This window comes from Vicia villosa, linkage group LG3, assembly GCF_029867415.1.
Source record: "Vicia villosa cultivar HV-30 ecotype Madison, WI linkage group LG3, Vvil1.0, whole genome shotgun sequence".
NCBI lineage: Eukaryota > Viridiplantae > Streptophyta > Magnoliopsida > Fabales > Fabaceae > Vicia > Vicia villosa.
The window spans coordinates 198,742,541-198,759,731 of NC_081182.1; the positions used below are offsets into that span (position 1 = coordinate 198,742,541).

The following is a 17,191-nucleotide window of genomic DNA, read 5'->3' on the forward strand; positions in this document are numbered from 1 at the left end:
CTGAGACATTCGAAGAATCTGTGAATAATGAAGATGTCTTGGACATTCAACCAATAAGTATTAACACATCGCCTATTAAGCCAAATGCATCAAAGCCAAATTAATCAAAAGCAAGCTTATCAAAGCCAATTCAATCAAAGGTAAGTCCATCAAAGGAAAGCACATTAAACGAAATTGCATCAACGGCAAGTCAATCAAAAGCGTGTACCAATAATTCCTTCAACCACCCTGTGTTGGAACATTTTTTGCATCAAAGTCAAGTAGTCATGATCCAGTGAGTATATCAAATTCATCATATTCCTTATGTGATTTAGTTATGACATTTATCACTTATGTCTATTTCTTCTTCTTCTAGGTCAAGAGATTGATCCTAACTTACAATTTGAAGTAAAATGTTGACTTGACAATTGTAAAAAGAAGGGTTAATAGTAATTCAACCCCCTGTAATGTTAGCGAATTTTGCTTTTGCCCCCTCCCTACCTTTAGGCAACGGTTTTTTCAAAAAAACCGTTGCCAAAACCTGTCTTTGGCAACGGTAGGGGGGTAAACCAAAACACGCTCATATTACAGGGGGATAAACTACTATTAACCCTAAAAAGAAAGAGTGACAAACTAAGGACTCTCAAATCAAGAGACATAACTGGCCTTGGTAAAGAACCTGATAATCCATTGGTTATTAATGAAGAAGAATAGACCATAATATATGTCATTGTTGGTGCTAAGATTTCCAAAATTTGGGAAGAAATTTGCAAGGGCCTCACACTATTTTGATATGTGATATATGTATTGTCATTAACTATATGTGTACTGTCATCATATTGAATATATTGTCACAACCTAAATTGCTAAAGTCAAATGTGATATGTGTTTTCCTAACTAAGGAAAATTAAGGCCAAAAATCTAGGCAGACATTTTGCAAGGGCCTCATACACTGAAGAATGTGTTGATAATATGATGTTTATGTATTGTACTGTCATATGTTTATGTTTATAAGATATTTTACTAGTGTTTTATAATCACCATGTCAATTGTAATATGATCAATTATGTTTTCTATTTTGTTATGTACTTCAATGGAATGGATTAATGGTGTTGAAGATATAGAATGCTTGGATGGGAAATGGCTTCAACATCTCACCTCTCTCCATACACTTGAGATTTATGACGCACCTAAGCTCAAGTCGTTGCCAGATCCGGGGGAGTTGCCTTCCTCTCTTAAAGTACTGCATATCTATAAATGTCCGTTATTGGAAGCAAATTTGCAAAGGAAGCAAGGGAAAGAGTGGAGTAAGATTCCTCACATTCCCAAAATATATATAAGCTGGAAAATGATCGAATGAGTATTACATCAAGGTGAGTCACCAAAATACATCTTTCATTTTCCTGTTATAAATGTGTTGGGTTTTGAGGTAGTAGTGATAGTTTAGAATGTAGTTGGATAATGTAAAGATTTCTGATTGATAGTTGAAAGATAGTAGCAAGTAGTGTGTGAGCTAGTATCGAAGCATGGCAAAACATATGTAATCAATTTGTTATAGGAGGAGAGTAATAGTATGATGAAGCCTTCACTGTTATTGATATTAGACCTTAAAGGCTTAAAGGCTTGAATACAATTACACATATGCTTGCCTATTTATAGGTGTTTTAGGATGTTTCTAGAATATATTTATCCAGACTTTTGTTTGTCTTTTCTACAATACATTGACTTAGAACTTTCTAGGCTATAAGTTAATATAAGATTTATTGGAACACTCTAGAAACATCTAGCAACTTTAGACTATTCTAGTTTTCTCTAAACATTATCATGTATTTATGCTAGAATATTCTAGAAATGTGCATCAATTTCAACAAAATATTATCAAGTTTTTCGTTCCATGCATCTGGGGTTCTCACATCAAAACTATTTTGTTCTTGCTGTTGACATGGTTTGCTGATAAGGATTTCAGATTTGACCCATTGTCCTATTGTCCTATTGTCTTATCTTGGAGATGGCTAGTTAGTAGTAATCACTTGTTTAGGTCTAGCTTTTATGATTGGTACAAGCTACCTTTGTCTTGTTTTATCACGAAAATTTCTTCACCCACCTCCTAACTTTCTTGCCCACCCCGGTGAATTTACCACACTACCCCTTGTTTCGGAAGTTCATTTTCGAAAAGGTACTTTTTTTGTTAAAAAAGGTGTTTTCGGAAATGAACTTCCGAAAAACGTGTTTTTTTTAATATAAAATATTGATTTCGGAGATGCATCTCCGAAATAAAGTTACATTTTCAGAAAATGTGGTGTTTCGGAAGTTCATCTCCGAACTCACCCCCTTGGAGGAATTCGGAAATGCACTTCCGAAATATTCCAAGACCAAATTGGTCTTGGAATGTTTCAGATATACACTTCCGAAATAATTAATAATTATTAAAAAAATTAAAATCAAGGTGATTCAATACAATTAATAGGTATAAAATTAAGGTGAATCAATAAAATGAAGCTGAATCAATAAATTCAAGGTGAATCAAAACATCCTAAACTATTTGAAAGTTAAAAATTATTTTACTAACTTATATAAATCAAAAACATTTTAATTCCATAAGTAAATTTTGAATTATATAGAATTAAATATAAAATTTATTCATTAAATAAAATTAAGACAAAATCTTTTTTTAATTTTTTTAAACTAAATAAAAAATTATCTCATTTTTAATTATGAATCAGAATAGAAATATATTAATATATAATAATAATTATTAATTTTGTAAGTGAAATATAGAAATATATAATAATTAATATTTAAATATATAAATATATAATAATTAATATATAAATATATAAATATATAATAATTATTAATTTTGTAAGTGAAATATATAAATATTTATTTTTTTTTGTAAATACATAATGATTATTATAAATATATAAATATATAAATAAAAAATTATAACTCATTTTGTAAGTGAAATTATTTTAATTTTTTTAATTAAAATAATTTTAAATTTTAAAATATGAATCAGAATAAAAATATATAATAATTATTATTCATAACTAATAAATTATATCAAAATATATAATTATTATTATTTATTACTCATAAATTATATCAAATTTATAATATATAAATTAATTCATATCCTAAAATTAATTTTTGGAATTTTTAGATTTTTTTGGTTTTTTCGGAGATGCATCTCCGAATTAATCAAAATCCCAATTTTTGGGATTTTTTTCGGAAATGCACTTCCGAAGTCTGAAAAAATTTAAAAAAAAAAAATTTCGGAAATGCATTTCCGAAGCAGGGGTAAAATGGGATTTTCGCTGGGGGTGACCCCATAGGGAGGTGGGTAAAGAAAAAACCTTTATCATTGTGTAGTTTTTTAATTGTGAGGGTTGCACCCCTAGTGCATTTTCATCTATCAATTGCTTATTGAAATTTTTTTTTTATAAAATAATATTGAAAAGCTTGTCAATATGATGATTCATTGCAATTTTATTGTTGTTATAAAATAATATTGAAAAGTTTGATATAATGATATTTGTGATTAAGGTACCAACTTTCATTTTTGCAAAAGATATGTTTTATAGACTGCACCATATCAACACGTGTCTTTTAAATTCACGTGCATAGATTTATTGCTTAGAAATTTATGAAAGAAAATTGAAAAGCATGTAATTTGATGATTTAATATAATTTTGAAATAAACTAATTGCTTTTGGAAATTATAAAAGATGTGTTTTTGTCCTAGCAAGTTATAATGCTTTGATATGCTGATGTGTAGATGAATTTGAATCCAAACTTTCAAAGCTGTGAGTGTCCCTAATTCAGTACTATGAATATTAATGTATGTCATTTCTATTCATTTTATTATAAATTCTCGTATTCTCCTAACAAATTGAACCAAGTAGCTTGTCAAGAGTTTTGACTATGCTGAATTTTATTTAAGTTAACCAAATTTAAACTATAAAAAATGTTTATTCAATAAGGCTTACGAGATGGCTTTTTCAAGTGTAACCGTGGTGTTCGGCAAGGAGATCCGCTCTCGCCCATTCTTTTCGTTTTGGCTCAAGATGTGCTCAGCCGTCTTATTTCAAGTCATGTCTCCAAGGACTCTATAAGCCTCATTCGTGCCTCGGTTGGAAATTGGGTTCCGTCGCATAGTATGTATGCCGATGACATTATGGTTTTCTGCTCGGGTCGTCGCTCAAATATCAACTGCCTAAAGAAATTTTTTCACACTTATGCTGTTGCTTCCGGGCAGCATATCAATCTTGCCAAGTCTCACCTTTTCATGGGAGGCATGTCAAACAGAGCCAAGGAGAGATTACTTGCAACCACAGGTTTTCAGTTGGGTTCTCTGCCTTTCTTCCATCTCGGTGCGCCGCTTTTCAAAGGCAGAGTCAAAAAATACCATCTTGCTCCTATTACTGACAGAATTACGGCCAAGCTTGCAGGCTGGAAGGGTAATTGCTTGTCCATGGCTGGGAGAATGGTCCTCATCAAGGCTACTATTCACAGCATGGCTCTTTACACCATCTCTATTTACAACTGGCCGTCGACGGTGATTAAGCTTTTGGAAAAAGCTTGCAGAAATTTTCTTTGGTCCGGTAACACCTCAACAAACAAAATGTGCGTGGTTTCTTGGAAGAAGATTTGCCAACCGTTTAACCATGGTGGTTTGGGCATCCGCTCGTTTCGATGCCTGAATGAAGCTACGAACATGAAGATGATGTTCGACATTATTAACAGCAAGGAAGACTGGGCTGTTTTAATAAAGAAGAGAGTGCTTAGGTCTTATGGTTGCATTAGATATCACATTTTCTCTTCCATATGGACTAGCGCAAAGGCGGAATTCGATACTGTCCATTCTAACTCTTGTTGGGACCTTGGTTCCGATAAAAACATTATGTTCTGGATGGACTCTTGGTGTGGCTCCCCTCTTATTGAGGAAACTAATATCGACAACCTCACAGAAAAAGGCATTGATCCGCTCCTCAAAGTCTCGGACCTGGCAGATAACGGACAATGGCGCATCCCGCATAATTGGTTTATTTGGTTCCCCTTTCTATCCTCTAGGCTGCTGCACCAGAAAGCACCCTCTATCGACTCTGAGGATAATATGGGTTGGAAGCATAGCATGTCGGGTGTGCTGGAGCTTAAAGATGCGTACCGTTTCAAACAAAAACTCCTAGCGGCTGTTCCATGGTGTAAGGCAGTTTGGAACATTTCTATTCCTCCCAGTAGATCATTTCTGGTGTGGCGAATGCTTCACGGTAAGATTCCCACGGATGACTTCTTTATATTGCGTGGGTTTGCGTCTACTTCCATGTGCCCTTTATGTCGCAACAGCACTGATTCTTTTCAACATATCCTCTTCGACTGCGACTTCTCTAGATCCCTTTGGCAATGGCTTGCAGTCAAATTTCATACTACTGCTCAGCTCTCTTCTATTGTCGAGTGGCTGCACTTTTGTCTTCTGAACAAACCGCCTCAGCTCGCGCTAGTCCACTGTGCCGCTGTAATTAATCTCCTTCACTTCTTATGGCATGCCCGAAATGATGCGAGACATAACCTCACAAAGCCAAGCTATAGATATGCCACTGATTGGATTTTGAGTCAGGCTCGGTTATCAGGTAATGCTTCTAAAAAGGCATCTTTTATATATATGCTTGATTTCACCCTCATTAAGGAATTCAAAGTCAACATCATCCCCCCTAAAGCTCCTTCCATCTCAGAAGTGATTTGGAATCCTCCGGTTTTTGGTTGGCTGAAGTGTAATTGTGACGGTTCTTTCATCCAAGATTTTTCTAAAGCGGGTGGCGCCGGTTTGTTTCGTAACTACAAAGGTGATTTCATCCTTGCTTTCGCAGAAAACTTGCGGTGTAACTCGTCTGTTCATGCTGAATTTGGTGCTGTTATTCGCGCCATGGAGATAGCTATTGATAGGGGTTGGCAAAAGCTTTGGATTGAAACCGATTCCTCCATGGTTGTCAAAGCTTTTTCCAACCATTGTTTAGTTCCTTTTTCTTTTAGATCCCGTTGGAAAATTTGTTTACAACACTCTAACTTCACGAATATATTTATATCTCACATTTTTAGGGAAGGTAATTCGTGCGCCGATTTTTTGGCTAATTTAGCGCTCGGCATAGAATCTATCACCCTTTTTGATTCCATTCCGTTAGGCATTCGGAATGATTTTGTAAAGAATAGGTTAGGTATACCTTTCTTTAGATTCGTGTAATCTTGGGGCTAACTGGTTCCCCGTTTGTTCCGCTTTTTTGCTATATATATAATATCTTATTCAAAAAAAAAAAATAGTAGATAAACTACGTGTTAGTATGATAGTTTAAGAAAAAATTGTGAAACAAGTTTTAGTTTTTTAGTATGAAATTAGTTAAATAAGAGACTTAAAATTAAAATTTCACGGATAAAAATAATTTTTGAAATTTTATTCGGTCATTAACAAAATGTCACATATAATATCGAGACAATGTGTAAAGTGATGAACAAACAAACAAAAATCAAGTAAATAACACATTAACACAAATATTTGAAAACTCTATTCGGTGCAATGTCATTTACGTCTAGAGGTTACGTCTAGAGGGTTATAGGTTAAAGAAAAAAGAAAATTCACTAGTTCAACTAATTAGTAGTGTAACACCCCATTTCTACTAAATGAATATTTGTGGATCCTGATTTACAACAAAGACCTGATGAAGTCTCTCGTAAAAAGAACCAATGGACACTTTCAAAAATTCATTAAGAAATAGATTACTCAATGACTTGCGTGCCATGGGAGATTGGCTACTAAGCGCCGTCAGAAAAAGTTTGGCGTGATTATTGATAATTGCTGTTGTTTTTGTTCTAATGAGAAAAATTATAAACCACCGATTTTTTGAAGGTGCTGTATTAAGGATAATTTGGTCTAAAGTCCTTTAGTGGATTCAAATTTATAGAGTTCCACATAAATGGATGGAAGAACTAGATTGGTTGATTATCTCCACCAAAGGGAAAGGGGTGGAGAGTATCTATTCTAAAATTGGCCGCTGTAGATACTCTTTATAGAGTTTGGAAATACCGTAATGACATAAATTTTATGGTAATAGTGTGGATCAGTGTTTTAAAAATCAGACCAGACAGGCTGGTTGGACCGGTTGAACCGGGAACTAGCCAGGTAATCAATCTAGTTCAATTGCTGGATCAGACATGTCATTGAACCGGTGTGAACCGGTATAAACCGCTAAAATAAAAAAAACTGGCGGTTTAAGTGCATTTTTAATTTTAAAAAAATTAAAACGACGTTATTTTGATTATTTTAATAAAAAATTAAAATTAAAAATAAAAGAAATGAAATAAAAAATTGAAAAAAGATAAATAAAAATGTTGCAGCAGTTGATTTTGTTGTAGATGATTTTGATATTGAAGAAGAAGAGTATTTGATATCCAGTTTTTAGATAATACTAAGCTAGTTGAGAACATTATTAACATGATAGTTTAGTTTATAAGGGGCTGGTGGAACAATTCCAATTTGGCCCAAATTATGTTACTAATTGTTGCAAAAAAGTGAGGGAGAGACAGTGATGTTATTGGGCTGAAAATAGAATAAAAGAACATAAAAAAAGTTAAATAAAATAAATCGGACCGGCCGGTTTGAACCGGACCAGACCGGTTCGGCCATCTCTTCCTCCTCCATCATTTTCTCGTGAAAACACCATGGAAAGAAGAAACATGGCAGCCCCCCATATGGGGGCGGACGATGGTGATGCAGCGGCGGCGCCCCCATCTCTCTCAAGCTTCCATTAAAGACATGAAAAAAGCTTCTTGAAGGTAATGAGAAATTGATCAAAACTCAATCAAATTTGGTGAAATAAAAGTCTATCTCACTTATAATTTCATGGGGATCAAGAATATATGATTAGTTTTTGTTGATTTTGTCATTTTCTTAGTTTTTGAATTTTCAAGAAATGTGAAATTTTGCTCATTTTCATGAAAGGTTTTTTTAGTGAAAAAGAAGTGATTTTTGAAGGATTAATTCAAATGCTTATGCTATAATTAATGCTAATTGTTTATTGTTTTTATGTATTGAATTTGATCTTGTGAAATTGGAATTGGAAGAAAACGCTTATTCTATGTTTATGTCAAAAAATGAGTTTCACGAGAAAAAGTGATTATGAAAATAAGCTATTTTATGTTATGTATTAGAACCAATGTTAATGCCATGCTAAATATGCAATTAGAACTGTATTAACAAAAGCTAATGTCAAATTTCAAGTTTCTTGAAATATGGTTTTTTGGTGAATGTATATAAGTGTTTATTAGTGTAAAAGTGATTATTTTGACTAATTGTTGCATATTGCCTAAACCAAACTTGTTGCTATACTACATGCAATCAATTCTGATACTAAATGCAAATTGGTGATTAGATTAAGAGAGGAGTCTATACTATGTCAATTTTCATGCTACTTTAATGTGAATTTTCATGAATAATTAAGCTACTTTTATGATCAAATCAATTCCAAAACAGCGGCATAATCTATGTAAACACCATATATATTCAACAAGAACATTTCATACAAGCAAGAACATGATCGGTGGCATGGGATGAAGAGAGTTCAAGGCTTACTGACGGAGCGGGGATTTGCTCCGGTTAGTATTGAAAATTGTCGATAAATTTACCAACGAGAAACGCGGAAAACTTCAAAGTAAGCTTTTTTCACTCCAATTAATTTCCAATGATGACAATGATTGAATATAGATGAATAATCTTGAATATTACTTGTTGAAACTTTGATGATGAATGTAGATTAGAACCTTGAAGTAAAATGATGAATATATGTTGATGAATGTGGTAAACCTTTAAGCCTTGAAACTTGATGAAATCTTGGAGGATGATGATGATTGAATAATTGTTAGATGCAGAATATAACATTTGCACTTGAATATGAATAACATTGAGATGATAACACTTGAATTTTGTTAATTCTTGAATGATGAATACTTGTGGAATTGTTGTATTTTGTTGAATTTTGGATGGAGGTTTAGTTTTCCCAATCTAGAATTTCCATTTTTGAAATTCTAGATGGTGATGGTGATGAACTTTTGTGATGGTTAGGGATGAAGTAATGGAAAATTGAGAGAGAGTGGAGAAAAATGAAAGTACGAAAATGGTTAAATTGCTTAGGTTTCCAAAATTATGGAAATGGAGGATTTTTATAGTTTTTGTGGGTGGTTGTGAACCTTTAGATTGTCATTCAAGTTAGAAGTTTATCAATGGTTGAAAAGCAATTAGAGGTTTAGTTGCGGATCATTAACCGTAGCCGTTGGATGAAAAGTTATCAATGGTGGAGGTATAGTAGAAAGTTGGTTTGATTTTGTGTTAGTTTGAAATCTTTAAGGAAGTTGAAGTTAGTTAAAGGTAAATGTGTAAATGCATAAGTTTGAGAATAAATAGGTAGTTGAAGGAAGTTAGAGGGAAGACATGTTGAGGTTTAGCATAAATACCAAGTCTCAATGTAAGACTAATGGTCACCTGATCTAAACTTGAATTTTGCTTTGTATTTCCTTTTGAATTTACCTTTGAATTCACCACTTTTACTTTGAATTTTTGTGAATTAAGCCATTCCTTTGAAAGTTCTTTTTTGAGAAGTGATTTTGTTGGAAATAAGTGCTTTTGTTGGTGGTCAAATTCTGACTTTTTACTTGAGAAGTACATAAACCCCCTAAGCGTGAGGCCTGGTAAGGGCAATATGCTTAAGTTTATCGGTTGGCAGATTATCCGAGATATGCATTCCGAACGTACATAAGTCCTAAAGTAGTTTATCGGTTGCTTTATTTTACTGTATATGTGAGATCTTATTTGTTTTGATACTAAACAGTGATGCTTTGTATCCGTGTTATTTTGTGTTTGTTACATTCTTCCTAAAGTATTTCCTACTAAATTAAGTTGATAAAATGGACACTTATATTTTATTTTTTATGTTGAGAAATGAGAATCATAACAATCTGTTTCTCTACATATTTCAATTTATTTATGTTTTTCAAACAATTTTAGATGAAAAAAATGCAATATAATACATATATCATTTTCTCATATATCAATAGCATACTCGAAATTTAACTCACTAATCAACATTTTATTTTTATTATAAGAAATATTTTGAAAGATATGGATTTAAAACTTATTTTGAATTAAAATTTTTAACAACACAAGAATCACACCAAATAAATATATTTAGTTAGCTGAGTATTGAGTTTCTATTTGAGGTCACAAGTTCAAATTCCAACAAATACAAAAATATATTATTTCAAATATTATTTTTTTAAATATTAAAATAATAAAATTTAAAATTCAATAGTGATATATGATTTATATGAAGCAGATTTACTTACTATCCTACTTGGTTATCTAAACTAAACAGCCCATGTGAGTTGTGAGCAGATAATCCAATACACCACTTACTCCTATGTATTTTTAATACATTACTTAATACTCCACTAGTCTCGTTTCCCTCGAAGAATCTGTTTTTTTTTTCAGTATGTAGTTGTTTAAGGAGACCAATGATACTCCACTATTATTTTATTTCTATTTGAGGGAACGGTTCGATGAATTATATTTCCATGACAGTGAATTATTAAAATAATTATTAATTTATTTTGGTTGACTGTCACTGTAGCTTTTCTTCTATACATTGCAACTTGCATCAAGTTACAAGTCTTGTTAACTTGCATTTCCTTGCATTGCATTTTCTTTCCACTTCAATATTTCAAACTATTCTTACTCGGTTCAACTAAGTTATGGCTGCCATTGTTGGAGGAGCACTTCTTTCAGCTTCCATGGAGATGCTGGTGAAAAAGGTTGTTTCTGGTGAGTTTATTGATTTGTTTCGGAGGACTAAGCTGGACGTTGAGCTGTTGGAAAAGCTGGAGATAACACTGCTGAGTCTTCAATCTGTACTTTATGATGCTGAGGACAAACAGATCACTAACCCTGCTGTCAAGAAGTGGCTGGAGATGTTGCAAGATGCTGTCTTTCAAGCTGACGAACTGTTCGACGAACTCAACACTGAAGCTTTAAGGTGCAAAGCTGAAGGTGGTCAGGTTCTTAATAAGTTTTTGTCTTATTTTAAGAGGTTTAATAAAAAGATCAATTCTAAACTACAAAAATTATTTGGAAGATTAGAACATTTGAGAAGCCAAAATCTTGGATTGAAAGAAGGTGATTCCAACTATGTTAGGAATATAACTCCTACAAGTCCTTTTTTAGGAGATGAAACTGCTATTTATGGCAGAGATGATGACAGAAAGAAACTTAAAGAATTTTTGCTGTCACAGGATGGTTGTGATAGCGGAAATAAAATAGGAGTGATTTCCATTGTGGGTATGGGAGGGTTAGGAAAAACAACACTAGCTAGACTCCTTTACCATGACCTTGATGTGAAGGAGAAGTTTGAAGTCATAGGGTGGGCACATATTCCAAAAGACTTTGTTGAGGTCACAGTCACTAAAACAATCCTTGAATCTGTCACTCAAAAAACAATTACAGACCCAAACTTAGTTAAACTCCAAGTTCAATTGCAACAAAGTTTAAGTAACAAAAAGTTTTTACTAGTATTGGATGATATAGGGTATGGAAATTATGTTCGTTGGAATAGTCTAAGTGATATTTTTAATGTTGGACAAATAGGAAGTAAGATCATCATCACAACTCGAGATGCAAGAGTTACACTACCCAAGCTAAAATCTCTCTATCTCCACCATTTAAGATCTTTGAAAACTGAAGATTCCTGGTCTTTACTAGCCAGGCATGCATTTGTAGTAAGAAACTACCAAGAACATCCCGAATATCCCAATCTAGAAATAATTGGTAGGGAAATCGCAAATAAGTGTGGCGGTTTACCATTAGCCACAATAGCATTGGGGGGTATTCTTCGCATTGAATTGTCGGAAGATCATTGGAGAGGGGTATTAAACAATAGTATTTGGGAACAAACAAACGGTGCTCTGCTATTGAGCTATCGTTATCTTTCAAGTTCTTTAAAAGGATGCTTTGCTTATTGCTCAATATTTCCAAAGAACTCAATCTTATGGAAAGAGATGGTGATTGAGTTGTGGATTGCAGAAGGCTTTATACCTCAGCCGAAAAGTGAGAAAAGCTGGGAAAAAGTAGCTGAAGAATACTTTGATGAGCTAGTGGCAAGGTCTCTAATACTTCAACGATCAAGTCGTGGTGGAGTATGCTTTGAAATGCACGACCTCATCAATGATTTAGCTATGGCAGTTTCATCTCCCTATTGCACTAGGTTGGACATACATAAGTCAGATGAAAGGGTAGATAAAAGAGTGCGTTACTTGTCATTTGAAACTGAAGAAGATAAGCCATATGATAGGTTTGAAAAGTTGCATGGATTAAAAGGTCTACGAACCTTTTTACCCATGCCATTGCAAGCTTCATGGGGGTATGATAATTCCATGTCGTGCAAGTTATTTTTTGACTTGTTGTCCGCAATGACACACTTACACGTGTTGTCACTTCAACAAAACGAAAACATCACTGAGTTGCCAACCTCTATTGGAAGTTTGATTCACTTGCGATACTTGAACCTCTCTGGAACTTTGATTACAAGGCTGCCTTCTGAAACATGCAAGCTTTACAATTTGCAGACATTGTTGTTGTCAAGTTGCGAGAAACTCACTGAATTGCCAAAGGATATGGGGAAATTGGTGAAACTACGCCACCTTGACATTAGAGACACCCAATTGAACAAAATGCCGGCACAAATATCCAAATTAGAAAATCTACAGACATTGTCAAACTTTATTGTGAGCAGCGCTGGGGATGATGGATTGAAGATTGGAGATCTTGGAAAATATCCCCAATTACAAGGAAGTCTTTCCATTTCACAACTTGAAAATGTAACTGACCCAGTCCATGCTTCACAAGCAAACTTGGAGATGAAAATAGGAATTGACCAGTTGCAACTAAAATGGTATTACAAATATGGTTCAAACTTAACAATACAAAGTGATGTATTGGAACAGCTGCGTCCGTCCACAAATTTGAAGTATTTGACCATCTCTGAATATCGTGGAAACAAATTACCAAGTTGGTTGGGCGATTCTTTATTTAGCAACATGGTGTTTTTGTCGATCTGGCAATGTGAAAATTGTTCAAGTCTGCCATCCCTCGGGAAACTACATAATCTAAAAGAACTCTTTATTAGTGGAATGCAATCAGTAAAGAGTGTTGGCACAGAGTTCTATGGAAGTAGTTCTCCTTTGTTTCAACCATTTCCCTCTTTAGAGATTCTAAGCTTTGACTATATGCCAAAGTGGGAGGAATGGAAGTTGATTGAAGGTACATCTACAGTTTTTCCTAGTCTTATATGCTTGTCACTACATTATTGTCCAAAACTCAAAGAAAACATACCGATCAACCTTCCTAGGCTTACACATCTGTGTGTTTCACACTGTCCCGAACTCAATGGGATGACACTTAACAACCTTCCTTCCCTTATTGAACTTGAGTTACAGAATTGTCCTCTACTGATGGAGACAAGGAACTTAAATGATATTACTAACCCACCATTTGACAAATCCAGCCAATTGATGATTAGTCTGAATTCTCTTCAAAAGATGGTCTTAACAAACATTCCATCTCTAACCTCCTTTCCGAGAGATGGTCTTCCCAAAACCTTACGATCTCTCACAATTAGAGACTGTGAGAATCTGGAGTTCCCTTCTCATGAATCTTTTCACAATTACACATCACTTGAGATTTTAGAAATAATCAGAAGTTGCAATTCAATGACATCATTTACCTTGTGCTCTCTCCCAGTCCTCAAAATTCTATGTATTCAGGGGTGTAAACATTTACAATCCATTTTAATTGCAGAAGATGCATCAAAACAGAATCTCATGTTTCTTAGAACCATCAATATATGGAATTGCAGTGAACTGGAGTCGGTTTTGCTGAGTGGATTGCCTATTCCTAACCTCATTGATTTAACTGTGGGTTGGTGTGGGAAGTTCTGTTCTCTACCTGAATCAATAAAGACGCTAACTAGTCTTCAAAAATTGTCAATTGACGGCCTTCCAAATCTGCATTCGTTGCCAGAAGAGGGGGGATTGCCTTCCTCTCTTAAAGAACTGTATATTTCATGGTGTCCGTTACTAGAAGCAAGTTTGCTGAGGAAGCAGGGGAAAGAGTGGAGTAAGATTTCTCACATTCCCAAAATATTTATAAACCACCAAATCATCAAATGAGTACTACTACATCAAGGTGAGTCACCAGTACTTGTTTTTTGTTTCTCCTTAAATTTTTTATGGGATTGATTGTTATGTCTAATACTAATAGTATTTTTTTTTCCAGAAGGTAGATTCTAAGATTGTAGTAATTCTAAGAGAGCAAATTGCAAAGCTAGAGACAATAATTGTATGTGTTTTCTCAATCTGTTTTGCATTACCTCTTTCTTTTTCTATTGTTTACCACTTACAAATAATCGCCTGTTTAATGAAGGCGCATTCTTTGTCCAGGAAAGAAAGGTTTTATGAACTTGAAATAATATGGACTTCACAAACAGAAGTGCAAGAAAGTGTTTGTATCCCCTATGAGGCATTTAACCAAATGTTTCACTCTCCAAGACTACATGGCTGGCTGTGAGTATTTTATAAGAACATATCAATTTTGTTTGATGTAGATGTCTTGGTTTTCTATATGCAAAGATAATGTGTAGTTTCTCACTCAGTAAGTTATAATGCTTTTGATGCAGATGTGTATATGAATTTTGAATCCCAACTTTCAAAGCATGGAAGTCTTTAAGAAAAAGTACTTTAATGACTGGCACATTATAGCTGTTAGTGCGATGAATATTGCTGCAAGTCGTTTCTATTCATTTTAAAGCCATATTATGTTCCTATAGCAGGGCTTTCTCAAGTTTGATTTGCATGGCTTGGGATTGTTAATACTTTTTCAGAAGAGGTGAAAAATCCTGCCGCAACTGCAGTTTCTATGGTTCAATTCTCATTCTTACTCATCTCTAATCTTAAAAATATAGAATGCTTGGATGGAAAGTGGCTTCAACATGGTTTCCAAAAGAGGGGGAGGTGCATTCCTCTCTTAAAGAACTGAAAATCGTCCGTTATTAGAACCAAGTGTGCAGAGGAAACGAGGGAAAGTGTGGTGTAAGGTTGCTCCATCGTGTTCTTCTTTGTTTTCTTTTATCCTCGCATTTATTATTAGATTGTTGTGTTTAATAATATGCTTTTATTCCAAAGGTAGATTTCTAAGTCGGTGAAGATTCTAAGAGGGCAATTCGCAAAGCTAGAGACAAAACAAGTGTAGTTGTTCTCTCAATCTGTTAGAGTACACCAATCATGTGTTTTAATGGCCCATTTCAATGATAAAGCCAAAATGAAGACTATTGCCTCTAGAGGAAGTAATACGCGAGGTTCGGGAAGTGACTAGTAATTATATGTTAGTGTTACTTACTGCAAATCTATCTTCCGGTTTATTGCATATTCTGGAAAGGCGTTTGTGAAAAATATGTCTTGCGGTAGGAAGGAGTTCGTTAAAGATGAAGATTTTGGCACATAAATCTTGAGAGTCTGGTTAGCTCTTCTCTTTTAGTTTTGTTTCTAATTGGTTATCTTCCCGTTCATGTACTGCATGAAAAATACATCGAAATCGAATGAGTATCAATTATGTTTGTACTTCTGTTTGGATATTTCAAATGTATTTTTGACAATATTCAGTTCAAATATATCTCCAACTTTACAAATACCAACTTAATCATTAGTGCCTATAACCTTATCCATTTTTAATCTTATTTGCTTCTGGTTACCATTTTGTTCTATTATAAATGAACACCATCAATCCTGACACGATATATCCATTTATTTTTATGTAGGGTAGTATGATCCAAAGGTTTTTACTACAAATCTGAATGATTGATATCCGAAAAACTTCCATGTTTCTGTAGAGAGATCCTCCACATCAGTCAAAACTCATTCATCCTACATATGACACATTCAGTAAAGGAACATCTCTTCCATTCAAAGAAAGAATTGAAGAGAGACACTTCAACACCATCTTTTTATTGATTTTGTTTTGTGATAAGTGAATTAGTTGCTCGACTTCAGACTCTGATAAATTGTAACTTCGTTATCAAATATTGGGTGTTCTCTTTATGTATATTTTTCATATTTATTTTGTTTTGAATTGAAATTGTTTTTCAAACAAATTAAAATACATTGAATTTTGAACCCCTTTCTTGACCTGTAAAGATGTCATGAGTTTAACAAAAGTATATCACAACAAAATGATTACCAAGTGGCTGAAAACATGGATGAAGAAATGGAAAACATTTGTGTTTATTGACACAGTTCTCTTGTGAACGCTTATCTTGAGAAACAAGGAAAATAACAGCATGATATGTCACATGAAAGAAATGTTTTCTTAGTATGGACTGGTAAACATGCTGCCATGATAAAGTGCTGGAGGGGACTTAAAATTTTCAGGGTTGCAGAAACTTATGGCCATGTAGTTACTATAGGAGTTGTTATGCTAGATGTTAGGCAGGAAGATGTTGCAGAGCCTTCAATGAGAATTATTGACATATCCATATTTCTTTTACCCCATTATGTTGAATGAGCAATGCTAACTTAAAACATAAATTAACACTATATCATATAAAATACAATTGATTTAGTTTTTTAATATTTTATTGCAACTTTAAAATGTATGCTAATATATAATTGAGTTTAGCAATAGTATAGTAGTATCCAGTGCCTTGGAATTGATGTCAAATTTTGTGTTAAGGTGACATTGCTCATGTTAATTCTCCAAAATTAGCAAACCACATAGTTAAATATATTTTGACTTAAACGCACTTTTGATCTTCCTATTTTAATATTTTTTAATTTTTAGTCCCTCAATTTTAAAAATCAGTTTTTTGATCTACGAACTTTACATCACTTGAAATTTAGTTAGTCGATCCCCGTACAAGTTTGCATATTTTTTTAATGATGTGGCAATGATGGCTACGATTAAAAATAACAAAATTATTAATTAATATTTAATAATATTATAAATGATTTTATTTATAAAAAATCAAAATAAATTTTAAAATTTTAACAAATATTAATTTAGAAAATAATTCTCATTTTTTTTTTCAAAATAAATTTAAGTTTAATATTTTTTCCAGAAAAAATTTATTAA

The 17,191-nt window shown here is 33.5% G+C and overlaps 1 protein-coding gene across 12 annotated transcripts; it reads left to right on the forward strand.

Annotated features, from left to right (window-relative positions):
* Positions 1–7,518: 7,518 nt before the first annotated feature.
* Positions 7,519–16,151, forward strand: LOC131593255 (putative disease resistance RPP13-like protein 1). Of its 12 annotated transcripts, XR_009280831.1 has the most exons (10): positions 7,519–7,803; positions 8,501–8,678; positions 10,769–14,254; positions 14,345–14,407; positions 14,509–14,631; positions 14,745–14,800; positions 14,898–14,953; positions 15,030–15,161; positions 15,254–15,582; positions 15,882–16,151. XR_009280831.1 is itself a non-coding variant. In XM_058865605.1 (4 exons), exon 3 carries the CDS (start codon positions 10,771–10,773, stop codon positions 14,236–14,238), a length of 3,468 nt encoding a protein of 1,155 aa, XP_058721588.1. In that variant the 5' UTR covers positions 7,519–7,803; positions 8,501–8,678; positions 10,769–10,770; the 3' UTR covers positions 14,239–14,254; positions 14,345–14,408. The 12 variants fall into 12 exon arrangements, 1 of the variants encoding a protein (XP_058721588.1); XR_009280828.1 differs by having other exon boundaries at positions 14,492–14,631; positions 14,745–14,953; XR_009280829.1 differs by having other exon boundaries at positions 14,745–14,953; positions 15,250–15,582.
* Positions 16,152–17,191: the final 1,040 nt, after the last annotated feature.

Coding starts and splice junctions, on each gene's coding strand:
- LOC131593255 (XM_058865605.1), top strand. CDS start 10,771: ATGGCTGCCATTGTTGGAGGAGCACTTCTTTCAGCTTCCATGGAGATG.